Raw genomic sequence first — 14,280 nt, forward strand, 5'->3', positions numbered from 1 at the left:
GTTTCTCAGCCGTAATGCACATCCTGTTGGATGGTTAAGGGTCAAGGGAAAAGATCAGTCTGTTTTGCAAGTGGCTCAGAATTTACCTACTTTCTAAATGCCTACTAGTCACCAACACAATGTACAGCTACAGAAAACAGGCCGCAAAGTTTACAAAACGCCCCACTGAAACCCATTTACAACCTCTGTAATTTCAAACACACGAATATAACACAATCCATTCCCCCCCCTCCTTTCCGGACATCTGGACTTCAGCTATTGTTTTCCAAAGCCAACAGCATCCTGAGCTATTGATGCACAAAAGGGTAACTGTAGACACTTACCCTGTGAAGCGTCACCGTGTGTTGTTCCCATATCGCCGTTTCTTCCATTGTTGTGCTCTGGTTGAAAAGAGGAAGAAAAGAAGAGGAGTCAAAATTACTTTGGGGGTTGCTGTGACGTAACTTTACCAAAACACCACTAAACAATGACAGTTAGGATCAGACCGCTTGCAATCCTCGCTAAGGGCGAAGCGAAGCCAAAGCAAACAGAAGGTGAGTTTTGTTTTGTTTTCAACATTAAGGGTCAGGAAACTGTTCCTTGGAACTTCCTCTGTTTACAACTGGACTATCTGGGCAGGAGCCAGCGTGGCTCACGCCTTCCCATTGGCTCCATTTGTCTTCAGCGTGAATAGAAATAAATGTTTCATGTGCTGCTTTCCTGACTCCACACGGATTGGCCATCTTGCGCTATTAAGGCACACAGCGCTTGAAGGTCACCAGTCCCTGCCCTAAGGAAGCCACACTTTTGAATTTACCATACATGATAACGTACACTACTAAGTGAGCACATGCTTACTTCGTAGAACATAACAACAGGCATTAACTGCCACAATGGGTGGTTGACTGCCACTATCCAGAAATCAGTCACTCATCTTTTTTCTCATTTTCGTGTATGCTGAAGACCTTACCCCGCTTTCCATTTCAAGATACCCAGCTTTCCATTACCAGTTTTTTGTCTGCTTGGTTGGTTTTGGCACTGTTCAACAGGCAGGCCGATGGATCCCCAAGTATCTTGCCAGAGTTTGTAGGTAAAGCGCTTTTCAAAATGCAGCATAACCATTGCAAACCCAAGGACAACATAAAGCGTACCAAGCAAATGCTTCTTCCGGAATCTTAAAGCCCCATGTCAAAGAGACATGTGATATCCAGCATGATGTCACGGTTAAGAGCTTCTGGCTCTAATCTGGAGAACCAGGTTCGATTCCCCACTCCTCCTCCACCGGAAGCCTGCTGGGGTGACCTTGGGGCAGTCCCAGTTCTCTCCGAACTCTCTCTGCCCCACCTGCCTCACAGGGTACCCCCGTTGCAGGGAGAGGAAGGTAAGCTGCTTTGAGACTCTTTAAGGTAGAGGGGGGAAAGGCTGAAAGGTAAAGGTAGTCCCCTGTGCAAGCACCAATCGTTTCTGACTCTGGGGTGACGTCACATCACAATGTTTTCATGGCAGACTTCTTTTTTTACGGCGTGGTTTGCCATTGCTTTCCCCAGTCATCTACACTTCCCACCCCCCAGAAAGCTGGGGACTCATTTTACCAACATTGGAAGGATGGCAGGCTGAGTCAACCTCGAGCCAGCTACCTGAACCCAGCTTCCTCTGGGATCAAACTCAGATCGTGAGCAGAGAGCTCAGACTGCAGTACTGCAGCTTTACCACTCTGCGCCACGGGGCTCGGCAAGATAGAGAAAAGCAGAAGATAAAACCCCACTCTTCTTCTTCTTGGATTATTTCAGTAAGGGATTTAAGCACAGATGATATTAGGATTGCTTTTTAAGAAAAACCCCTTTCAGCTGTTCCTCTGCACACGACTGGGCACGGAGAGATTGAAAAGGGGATGAAGAGATCGTCTGGTTCCGATTCTTTATCTGCGTTCCATCAAGCATCTCCAGTCTGCCCAGCAGACAATTTGAACTGGACAAGAGATGATAAAAACCCGCAAGGAGGCACTGGGCCTACCACTGACGGAGCAGCAGCCTTCCAGCCTTAAGGGAGGCAGGGAAATGGTTCCACTTCACATGCTCACATTTGAGCAAACGCTGCAAGCAGGGCTCTTTTTTTGTAGAAAAGGCCCAGAAGGAACTCATTTGCATATCAGGCCACACCCCGTGCGTTCCTGCTCAAAAAAAGCCCTGGCTGCGAGCAGTCTTGTTCTGTACTAGGCAGTCAAATAAAGGTTCCTCATAGTTCCAGGGTCCTGCTTCCCCCTCCAGCTCCTCGGCTACAAAAAGGCCTTAGTGCTTTCTGGAGGAAAATCTGCTTGCTCTACATTTTATGCACTGCTATGGATTAAAGCACGGGAACTAGCCAGACTCCGCAGCTTGGCCTAAGCTCGTCGGCTCTCGCGTGAGCACCAAACTCTGCAGGCCAAAATGGGTTCCTAAGTCAGGTGACGAGATTGGGACAGTGTTTCCGTGGAATGAGAAAGACCCCAGAAGGAGCAGGTACTAAACCAAGTGGATTAAAAGCAGACGGAAACGTCACAGAAGTAGCTCACGAACTTCAACCTAGTTACGGCAAACTCTGTCAATTGGTAACCGGGACTTTTAGCCCAATCCCATTTGTAAGTGAGCTGCTATGAAGGAGAATAAAGAGGGAGGTTCATGCACAACCCACTAAACAAGAAAACTTGAAGGTCTGAGAATGATTACTCTTAATTTCACACCAGCAGTTCCTTTCTCCATCCAACGTGCTGCCGGGTTGCTTGCAAGAAGCCAGATATGGCAAAGTCCAAGGTAAAGAAAGTCCTGTACGTCAAGGACAGTTTTGAACACCAAGTGACTTGCGAAGTGGCCCAACTAGTTTTCTTGCTCAGAGGGGAAGCCACGACCTACGCAAGGAGAAAACCTTACACAAAGCTAGCTGAAGCCTTTCTTCCTTCGAAAGAGTATCTGAATATACATCAGAATGTTTTTAATGAAGTTTAATGTCCAGCAGTAAACCTACTTTCATTTGGAATACTGTGTGCAATTCTGGCCACCGCACCTCAAGAAGGATATTATAGCATTGGAAAAAGTGCAGAAAAGGGTAACTAGAATGATTAAAGGTTTGGAGCACTCTCCCTATGAAGAAAGGTTAAAACGCTTGGGGCTCTTTAGCTTGGAGAAACATCGACTACGGGGTGACATGATAGAGGTTTACAAGATAATGCATGGGATGGAGAAAGTAGAGAAAGAAGTCCTTTTCTCCCTTTCTCACAATACAAGAACTCGTGGGCATTCAATGAAATTGCTAAGCAGTCAGGTTAAAACGGATAAAAGGAAGTCCTTCTTCACCCAAAGGGTGATTAACACGTGGAATTCACTGCCACAGGAGGTGGTGGCAGCTACAAGCATAGCCACCTTCAAGAGGGATTTAGATAAAAATATGGAGCAGAGGTCCATCAGTGGCTATTAGCCACAGTGTGTGTGTGTGTGTGTGTGTGTGTATATATAAAATATTTTTTTTTGGCCACTGTGTGACACAGAGTGTTGGACTGGATGGGCCATTGGCCTGATCCAACAGGGCTTCTCTTATGTTCTTATGTGACACAGAGTGTTGGACTGGATGGGCCATTGGCCTGATCCAACATGGCTTTTCTTATGTTCTTCTGTGACACAGAGTGTTGGACTGGATGGGCCATTGGCCTGATCCAACAGGGCTTTTCTTATGTTCTTATGTGACACAGAGTGTTGGACTGGATGGGCCATTGGCCTGATACAACATGGCTTCTCTGATGTTCTTATGTGACACAGAGTGTTGGACTGGATGGGCCATTGGCCTGATCCAACATGGCTTTTCTTATGTTCTTCTGTGACACAGAGTGTTGGACTGGATGGGCCATTGGCCTGATCCAACAGGGCTTCTTTTATGTTCTTATGTGACACAGAGTGTTGGACTGGATGGGCCATTGGCCTGATCCAACAGGGCTTCTCTTATGTTCTTCTGTGACACAGAGTGTTGGACTGGAGGGGCTATTGGCCTGATCCAACAGGGCTTCTCTTATGTTCTTATGTGACACAGAGTGTTGGACTGGATGGGCCATTGGCCTGATCCAACAGGGCTTCTCTTATGTTCTTATGTGACACAGAATGTTGGACTGGATGGGCCATTGGCCTGATCCAACATGGCCTCTCTTATGTTCTTACTTAAGCTTCCCATAAAAAGCAGATTGTTTCTACACACAATATATACATAGTACTATAAAGCCAGCATCCTGGAAGGCATTCAGGTATTTCTATATAGAAAAGCCTCAAGAGACGGGATGCATCTGGCCCTTCTCATCTTTCCTGTACGGTAACTTGTAACAGGCTGTTTCTTCTCCATCGTTTCATGCCCTCGTTTCCTGGCTGAAAAAACCCTAAACTTCTCGGCCTTGGCAAAAACAAGCTGCGAACTAAATACGAAACCATTTCAGTCTTTATGCCAAAAAGAAGGAAAAGATTTCACCCCAATTCTGTCCAGAAACAGCTGTTTTTGTGAATAACTGGCCCTTTGAAAGGCCTGTTTCAGCTCTCCCGCCTGTGTGGGCCACAGCCTTTGAAGCTGTAGAAAGGAAAAGTGCTCGAGTTCCTTGTAAAATAGTTCAGGCTCCTGTACCCAGGAAGGTGGAAAAGGAACAAACCACATTCTGTTCTTATCAGGTTGTGGGAACGCAGCCCAAAAAGTTACACAACTAGCATTCAATGCTTTGGAACCCTGTGCGGAAACTTGCTGGGAGTGGAGAGAGAACACCCAGAAGATATCTGCATTTAAGAACACATCTACTTCTTATATGAAGCCATTGAAGTGCCAGTATTACACTCTATGGTCGCAAACATACACGAGAGCTTTTCTCAATGATGTGCGTCTCACTAAGAGGCTAGAGAGTTCATTTGGACTGCGCAGCAGGCAAGCAACACCACCAACTGCAGAGATGGCGTCAACTACAGCTACCCTTCCAATGGACTTTTTTTAGAATAAGAGAATGGTTTGAAAAGGAAAGCATACGCCACTGGAGATATGGAAAATAATCTCAGGCATGATCAGATGGCTTACCAAGCCCTTGTTATTATTATTTCCCGTGTCGATCCCATTAAAAAGCAGGGAAGAGGAGAAAGTAGGGTTTTCAAAATTACGCCTTCCTTGCCTCTGCATCTTAAGCTTTTGATCTTATTTTCTTTACGCTGCTGTGGCCCATTCCCAAATTCTCATGTCTTAGGCCCCTAAATGCTTCCTTTCCACTGGCCTCATCTTCCTGTAGGATCTATGTCAGGGGTCCCCCAACATGGTTCCCCCAACACCTTTCATGTCATTTTTAGACAGCTCTTTTAGGAAGTGGGTGGGGCTTTCAACCAGCAGGGCTTCTGATTGGCTCTGTAGATTAAAAGGCATTCTGTTAAACAGATCTTCGGCCTGAAATGTAGGAAAGGAATATGGTAAGCCGTTTTGGATCCCCATTGGCATGTAAGGCAGGATATAAATAAGTAAATAAATATCAGCTTGCTCAATGACATTTGTGGTTTACTCTACCTCCTGTGGCCCCCATTTTGTGATTAGTTCCACCTTGGTAGCTGCCATTTTGCTACTCGCTCCGCTTCCTGTGGCTGTCATTTTGTGACTTACTCCGCCTCCTTTGGCCACCATTTTGTGCTTATGTGTCAGAATTCCAAAAATGCCCACAGGGTCAAAAGGTTTGAGGACCCCTGATCTAAATAAAAGGCTACTAAAGATCCTTCGGAAATGTCATATGGGTTAATGTGAAAAAAGAAAAAATTAAGAAATAGATAAGCTTTGTAACCATATGCTACCAATAAATTGTTTAAAACGAAGATCCTTCGGCCTTCTCTACCCCTCTGTGACCAGCAAGCATGAGCCAGGATCCCACACAGAATGCCAAGAACTCAGAAAGTTGGGTGCCAGCATACAGCAAGCCAAGGACAGGTAAAAGAAGACAAAGGGGGAAGTGGGAAAGCCATTCTTGGTTTGAGCACAGTTGTAATTCCCAAGCACCTAAGCGCATCTGAGGTCCAAGAGCTTGCCAGCCATTGCAGCAAAACCAACTGATACCGGGGAGCATCATCTGAATAGCAATTATGCGACTTTCATTTGGAAAGGCACAATATGCAAATTTTATTTGTGTGAGTTATGCAACGCCTAATTTGCATCTCACTTAATATGCACAGCCTCCACACTTCTCTCTTTTGACCTTACTGAGTAGATGCCAAGCTCACAACAGCACATTTGCTACCTGGCAGGACTCAGCCTCCCAGGGCAGCCTCCTCTGAGCAATTCTGTCCTCCCCCCCCAACGACTGTGCAAAGAGAAGAGACCAGAGCCTTCCTCCTTTCCAGTTCTCCATCCTCAAACAGCTCCTCTGCCCTCCAGTTCACAGAAGTTCCAGCGCCTTTTCAACCAGGGAAATAGGGTTTACTATATGCAATTGGGGTTTTTTTTTCTTTCCATGAAGGATACAAAACTGCATGTGATTTATCTAATGTATTTAATCTCCGAGTTGCAGGATACCACCAGGGTCACCTAGTCCAATCCCAACCACATAGGAATGACAATGATATCCCCGACAAGTAAGAAGAAGATATTGGATTTATATCCCGCCTTACACTCTGAATCTCAAGAGTGGTCACAATCTCCTTTATCTTCCTCCACCACAACAGACACCCTGTGAGGTAGGTGGGGCTGAGAGAGCTTTTACAGAAGCTGCCCTTTCAAAGGCAACTCCTACAAGACCTATGGCTGACCCAAGGCCATTCCAGCAGCTACAAGTGGAGGAGTGGGGAATCAAACCCGGTTCTCCCAGATAAGAGTCTGCACACTTAACCACTACACCGATCTGGTGTATCCAATCAGTCTAAAGATCCCTCTCTCCCCCCACCCTCTCTCTCTCTCTATATATATATTGCATACATGAGCTACAAATTGTAAATATTTTGGCACAACATTTACAGACTGCACAAGTCACTTTTTAGAAGTCTGAACCAGGGTCCCCTCTAAGCCGAGTTAGCGTGAGCTAGCTCACTGATTTTTTAGCCTCCAGCTCACACATTTTTGTCTTAGCTCAGGAAAAAGCCCCCTCAGAGCAAGCTAATATATGCAGCAGCTCAGAACTTTAGTGCCAGCAGCTCAAGAAGTAGAATTTTTGCTCATGAGATTCCACACCTTAGAGGGAGTATTGGTCTGAACGACAGCAAAGTTTAGGACGCATGCTCCAATCCACTGGGGCCAGTGGCTAACACAGATCTCAACTGGCTTTACTTCTCTGTACTTTTCTCTCTCTTTATCCTCAAGGCTTTTTATAACTCACTTAAAAGGGGGGGGACAGAATTTCCCCCCGATAATTCCATACCCCAATAGCTAGTCTCTTTGCACCATCCTAGGGAAAACACTGGAGGAATAACCATGGCAAAGTACTACCTGGAAGAAACAATGACAAACTGCCAGAAAGTGACCCTTTTATTCTCTGCGCCTCCACCCTCCCTTCTGATAAAACTTCTACTCCAGACAGTCCTAGGGCTCACATTCTTTTACGCTCCTACAAGTCCACTAGCCATCTGCGAAGCAGGACGGGCTGCTCGCTCATTCTGCAACATGAAAAGTGAAACTTCCATCCACAACGCCCAAGCCTAGTTCATAAATGATTCAATCAGCTGGAATGAAACCAGCCTGGCAGAATGCCCCGCCCATCAGGAATGTGAGCAGGTCAAGAGGGAAGCTGAAAGGGGCAGAGAGAAGCACAAAGTGGGGCGTGAGGAGGAAGAAGAGGAGGAGGGACGGAAGCTAACTGGCTGAAGCCAATTCCTCTGCCTATCGGCGTGAATGTTAGTGAGCTGTGGTGCTGGAGAAGACTCTTGGGAGTCCCTTGGACTGCAAGAAGATCCAAACAGTCCATCCTAAGAGAAAGCAACCCTGACTGTTCCCTGGAAGGTCAGATGCTGAAGCTCAAATACTCTGGCTACCCAATGAGAAGGGAGCACTTCCTGGAGAAGACTCTTGGGAGTCCCTTGGACTGCAAGAAGATCCAATCAGTCCGTCCTAAGAGAAAGCAACCCTGACTGTTCCCTGGAAGGTCAGATGCTGAAGCTCAAATACTTTGGCCACCCAATGAGAAGGGAGCACTCCCTGGAGATGCCCCTGATGCTGGGAAAGACAGAAGGCAAAAGAAGAAGGGGACGCCAAAAGAGGAGAAGGCTGGACAGCCATTTAGAGGATGGTGGAAGACAGGAGGGCCTGGCGTGACTTGGTCCACGGGGTCGCAAAGAGTCAGACTCGACTGTACGACTGAACAACATTAGCACGAAGCTGGTGGAGCACCATGGTCTGAAGTCATCAACCACTGTTTAGGTTCATCAGCACGTTGTTTTTTCTCGGGGCCAATCCCATTTCATCATTAAGATCCTATTGTAAAACAACACGCACAGGAGAGCTAGCTAGATACAAGCCGCAGCAGCCTCCTTAAACCAATATCTGATGCACTGGATTCTTCCCTGTACAGCATCAACTATGTAACTGCCCTGATGGCCTGCATGGCCTGATCTCGTCAGATGTCAGAAGCTCAGCAAGCCTGGCCCTGGTACTACTTGGAAGGGAGACCACCAAGGAAGTCCAGGGTCGCTATGCAGAGGCAGGCAATGGCAAACCGCCTGTGTACTTCTGCCCTCATCTGGATGGCGCAGTCTAAACCGATCACATCGGATCTTGGAAGCTAAGCAGGCCCAGTCTAAAGCGATCACATCAGATTCTGGAAGCTAAGCAGGCTCAGCCCTGCTTAGTACTCAGATGGGAGACCACCAAAGAAGCCCATGGTTGCTATGCAGAGGCAGGCAACGGCAAGCCACCTCCGTTCATGTCTTCTCCTGACCCTACAGGGTTGCCGAAAGCCAGCCGAAGCCGGGTGGCACTTCCTACCACCACCGGCTGCACTAGGCTGGTGGTCTGCTGCTCTGCAGAATAACTGAAGAGGAGGCAGAGAGAGATTCAGGAAGATAGAGGTCTGTTAGCAGCTCTTTGCCTCGTCCACCCATATGCGGGGCTGGATCTAGGGAGAGGCGGAGGAGGCACTGCCAGAAGGGAGGTTGCCAAATTGGGTATGGAGGCCATTCTATACTATGGGCCCATAAGGGGGCGTCATTTTTTTATTTTGCCCCCCCCCCCTCCAAAATCATGAAGTTCCGGTCCTACCTATACGATACTCCCACGTGCCCTGGCAGAAATGGGCTGTTTGGTGAAGAACATCAATATGCCACAAAGCGCCACCAGGTACATTTGGGTGGGCAGTTTAGAAAACATTGTAGGCTTGTTTATGAAATTGCCCCCCAAAAGCTCAGCTACATACAAGATCCTAACTCAGGAGTAACAGGATGTGTCAAGCGCCACCAACCATCTACTACACACCCGCCTTCAGAAGAATCTAATTTCTACACCATGTATATCACGCTGCACTTCTACCCAGTAATACCTTTTTTTGTATTAGTTGTACACACACGCCTGGAAGTCACAGTTGAGTACTGTGCTCAGTTTTGGGCACCACATTTTAAGAAGGATATAGACAAGCTGGAACGGGTCCAGAGGAGGGCGACAAAGATGGTGAGGGGTCTGGAGACCAAGTCCTATGAGGAAAGGTTGAAGGAGCTGGGCATGTTTAGCCTGGAAAGGTGGTGGCTGAAAGGTGATAGGATCGCCATCTTCAAGTAGTTGAAGGGTTGTCCTATAGAGGAGGTAGTGGAATTGTTTTCTGTGGCCCCAGAAGGTAGGACCAGAACCAATGGGTTGAAATTAAATCAAAAGAGTTTCCAGCTCAACATTAGGAAGAACTTCCTGACCATTAGAGCGGTTCCTCAGTGGAACAGGCTTCCTCAGGAGATGGTGGGCTCTCCTTCCTTGGAGGTTTTTAAACAGATGGTCATAGGACAGCAATGAAGATCCTGTGAATTTAAGGGGAGGTGTTTGTGAGTTTCCTGCATTGTGCAGGGGGTTGGACTAGATGAACCTGGAGATCCCTTCCAGCTCTATGATTGTATTATTCTACTGACCCCCACTGGGGCTTGGATGTTCAGAGAGGTGGCTTTCTAATACCTGCCTCTGTGCCCCGGCCCCAGTATTCCTTGCCAGAGTAGGCCCCGCTTAGCTTCCGAGATCTGATCAGATCTACGCAGTAATACTTGCTTGATATTATTTCAATTTCTTCTACTCTGTTAATTTACGTTTAAGAACTGGATGATCCAGTAATCCCTTATTACATAGCCTTCCAGTTACATCGCACTCTCCCGCCTGCTTTACATTCATCCATGTCCACCATAAGCATCTTCTCGAATAGTAATACTGGGAGTAAACTGTGGTGGATCAGCAAATGTATTTTTAAAATAGACTGTCTTTGTATTGCCCAAGAAAGACACCAGCAACGTTTTTCTCACACGGCACGTAGCAGAACCACCTGCCAAATTACAAAGGGCAACTCGAGGGAGCTCTCTGGAGGGCAACACGTGCCAGCCAAACCAGAGCATGCACTTTCACACATACACTGAAGAATGCACTCTCAGTCTACTTTCAAGGCACACGGTAAAAAAAAAAAAAACCCGCTGCAAAGCGCATTAACACTGTACTCAAGGAGCATTCGTCAGCATGTGTCCGGGCACCAGAAGCAAGAAGGCCTTGGTCACACATGTATCTGTAAACCTGGGTGTCTAAAGTTTCCGTTTTTATGCATTAGTCTCACCTTTGGCCTTTGTGTTGCACCAGGACAGGTGGAAGTCCAGATATTTCAAGCAAGAGACCTCCTCCCTCCTCCTCCCGCCAAGATCGTCCAAACACAAACAGAGATGATGCAGTTTGTTTCAAACATCCCAAGCATCCTAGAGGTGAGTAACTGCAGGTTCATGGTCAACGTTCCGAGCAGAGATTCCCATGCTTAACTCATTAACTGATGTGGGCCTGCATCACCTACACCCCGCCCCCAAATCCTATCTGTAGCAGTGCGCCAATATTAAGCAGTCACGGGAAACTCACAAATACCTCCCCCTAAATTCACAGGATCTTCATTGCTGTCAGATGGCCATCTAGCCTCTGTTGAAAAACCTCCAAGGAAGGAGAGCCCACCACCTCCTGAGGAGGAAGCCTGTTCTACTGAGGAACCGCTCCTAACAGTCATAGAATCATAGAATTGGAAGAGTCCTCCAGGGTCATCTAGTCCAACCCCCTGCACAATGCAGGAAACTCACAAACACCTCCCCCTAAATTCACAGGATCTTCATTGCTGTCAGATGGCCCTCTAGCCTCTGTTGAAAAACCTCCAAGGAAGGTGAGGAAACCTGTTCCACTGAGGAATCGTTCGAACGGTCAGGAAGTTCTTCCCAATGTTCAGCCGGAAACTCTTTTGATTTAATTTCAACCCACTGGTTCTGGTTCTACCTTCCGGGGCCACAGAAAACAATTCCACACCATTCTCTATATGACAGCCCTTCAAGGACTTGGTGATCCTATCACCTCTCAGTCGCCACCTCTCCAGGCTAAACATCCCCAGCTCCTTCAATCTTTCCTCATAGGACTTGGTCTCCAGTCTCCAGACCCCTCACCATCTTTGTCGCCCTCCTCTGGACCCGTTCCAGCTTGTCTATATCCTTCTTAAAATGTGGTGCCCAAAACTGAACACAAGACTCCTGGTGAGGTCTTACCAGAGCAGAGCAAAGCGATACCATCACATCACGTGATCTGGACACTATACTTCTGCCGATACAGCCCAAAATTGCATTTGCCTTTTTAGCCACCGCATCACACTATTGACTGAGCCACAGCTTGTCTCTGATGGCCTTCCAGCTTCAGTCCAAACCAGGGGTGGCCAAACTGTGGCTCTTTCACACATACAGCATGGCTCTTAAAGCCCTCACTGCATTGTTGGCCAGTTGGAGAAGGCATTTCTCTCTTTAAATTACTTATCTGAGCCAGCCAGCAGCTTGGAGAAGGCACTTAAAGTTGCTTTCTTTCCACCTCTCCCCCTATTTGCCTCCCTCGTGGCTCTCAAACATCTGATGTTCATGTCTTGCTGCTCTCAAACATCTGCCGTTTATTCTATGTGGCTCTTACGTTAAGCAAGTTTGGCCACCCGCGGTCCAAACAAAAACCTCAATGGTAGTTTCTTCAAGACAGCCAGGGTGCTTTAGTGTCGAACTGGGAGACCCAGATTCGAATCCCCTTTGCCACGGAAGCTTGCCAGGTGGTTGGTCCCCACAGGGTTGGTGTGAGGATGGAGAGAATGTTAAGCCCTCTGGGGTCTCCACTGGGTAAGAAAGGCGGGGTACGAACTAAATAAATGATTGGCACAAATCCTGTAGCCTTCTCCCCTGCTGAGGCAGAAAATGGAAGTATGTCAATAGAACTTCAGGTGAGCAGCCATGTTGGTCTGAAGCACTACAACAAATTTTGGATCCAGCAGCATCTTTAAGGCCAACAGAGATTGAATAAAACTTCGCTGGTCTTAAAGGTATCACTGGACTCAAAAATTGTTCACTAGAACTTCAGTTATCTGTGATGTCCAAATGGGGGCAACTCCGCTACCTGAGGTTTGCTTCTTCCCAGACATTTTTAACCACAACTGAATACATTTTCCAATTAATGCTGTGCAACAATGGAGGATGGGGTGGAGAGTGCAACCCCCAGAGCGTGGCAATTCGCCAGGTTCATGGCCGTCACAGACCAATTCTGGTTTGAACTGAGTACTCCAGCACACAGCCACCACTGCAGGAGCACATAGAATCATCACAGCCAGGAGGGCTCTTCTGAGGTTCTTACAAGGGGAAGGCCTTGGCCTCTCTGCCCTGTTGTTGACCCCCCAGAGGAACTGGATGGCCACTGTGTGAGACAGGAGGCTGGACTAGGTGGACCCTCCCTGGTCTGACCCAGCAGGGCTCTTCTGATGTTCTTCTCAGGGGAAGACCTCGGCCTCTCTGTCCTGTTGTTGGCCCTCCAGAGGAACTGGTTAGCCCCTCTGTGAGACAGGAGGCTGGACTAAATAGACCCTCACTGGTCTGTTCCAGCAGGGCTCTTCTGATGTTCTTCTCAGGGGAAGGCCCCGGCCTCTCTGCCCTGTTGTTGACTCTCCAGAGGAATTGGTTGGCCACTGTGTGAGACAGGAGGCTGGACTAGATGGACCCTCACTAGTCTGATCCAGCAGGGCTCTTCTGAAGTTCTTCACAGGGGAAGGACTCGGCCTCTCTGCCCTGTTGTTGGCCCTCCGGAGGAAGAAGTTGGCCACTGTGTGAGACAGGAGGCTGGACTAGATGGACTGCATCTCTGACCCAGCATGGCTTCTCTTATGTTAAATATCTGTAATGCAACTCAATGACTGCACATCCAACAACACGACTAACACAGCAATTTAGGGCAGTTCGTAACCATCATTCACTTCTGGACCCTGGCTGGCACATATCGTAGTTGTATCTGAGGCCACAGATACAGCTGAATGGCACAACATTCCTGAGATAATGGATTTAGCCATACCCCACATATTTTCCTCCCCTGAAGAACACAGGCATGCTGATTTGAGTTTATATTACGCAACAGCAGATTCCACAAGTCTGCCAAACACAGAATACAAACAAAAATGTATTTCTAACTTTGCTTTGCATACGTGTTCCCAAGATTAAGACCGGCAGTGGTGAGGTTAGTAATTTCCCCTGTATCATTTGACGGCCACATTCAGCCCCTTTGTTAATTTAGCGCCTCAATACACTTTACATTTCACCTGCAAGCTACACCTTGTCTCTTATCTATACTCAAACAGTGCGAATTCTTTTCTTTTTTTAAAGCTACCAGCCATGAAAATGTCTCTTAGACATTCCGTGCACAACAAGTCACCACTTACGGACTATTTCTTAAAAATCATGATGGGAAAAGGAGGTTATCCTCTGGGATATTCTGGAGTAATCATCCAAAAATCCCGCTTGCCAGATGACTCACATACTCAGAGTAGGAAATCGAGCATTAAGGCAGTCGGGAAGGGAAGTTGTGTGATATCATCCCAAGTGGGGCAGGGGGCGGGGGGGGGGGTGAAAGCTTTACAGAGCTGCCAATTTTTAAGCAGAATCCACATGAGAGAAGACGACTCCCGAGTGATATTGTCTCCGCCCCCTTCTTTAAAAAGATTAAACAGAAAGAGCTATTTTGCCATTTTCATTGCCCACAGTTCATACGTAGGCTTCATGACACACACATGCAAACTCTTTAAAAGGAAGGGGGGACTAGAGGAAAACTGCCGACAACGTAACAAAGCAGGAGTCAAGT

At 47.3% G+C, this 14,280-nt stretch overlaps 1 protein-coding gene across 1 annotated transcript in view; it reads right to left on the reverse strand.

Annotated features, from left to right (window-relative positions):
* TJP1 (tight junction protein 1) overlaps positions 1 to 14,280 on the reverse strand; it is a 327,881-nt gene that overhangs the window by 96,434 nt on the left and 217,167 nt on the right. The window contains 1 exon segment of the mRNA XM_060259910.1: positions 324 to 380. Coding sequence (XP_060115893.1) covers positions 324 to 380 — 57 coding nt within the window.

Source organism: Heteronotia binoei, chromosome 19 (genome assembly GCF_032191835.1).
Source record: "Heteronotia binoei isolate CCM8104 ecotype False Entrance Well chromosome 19, APGP_CSIRO_Hbin_v1, whole genome shotgun sequence".
In the NCBI taxonomy this organism is placed as follows: Eukaryota; Metazoa; Chordata; class Lepidosauria; order Squamata; family Gekkonidae; genus Heteronotia; species Heteronotia binoei.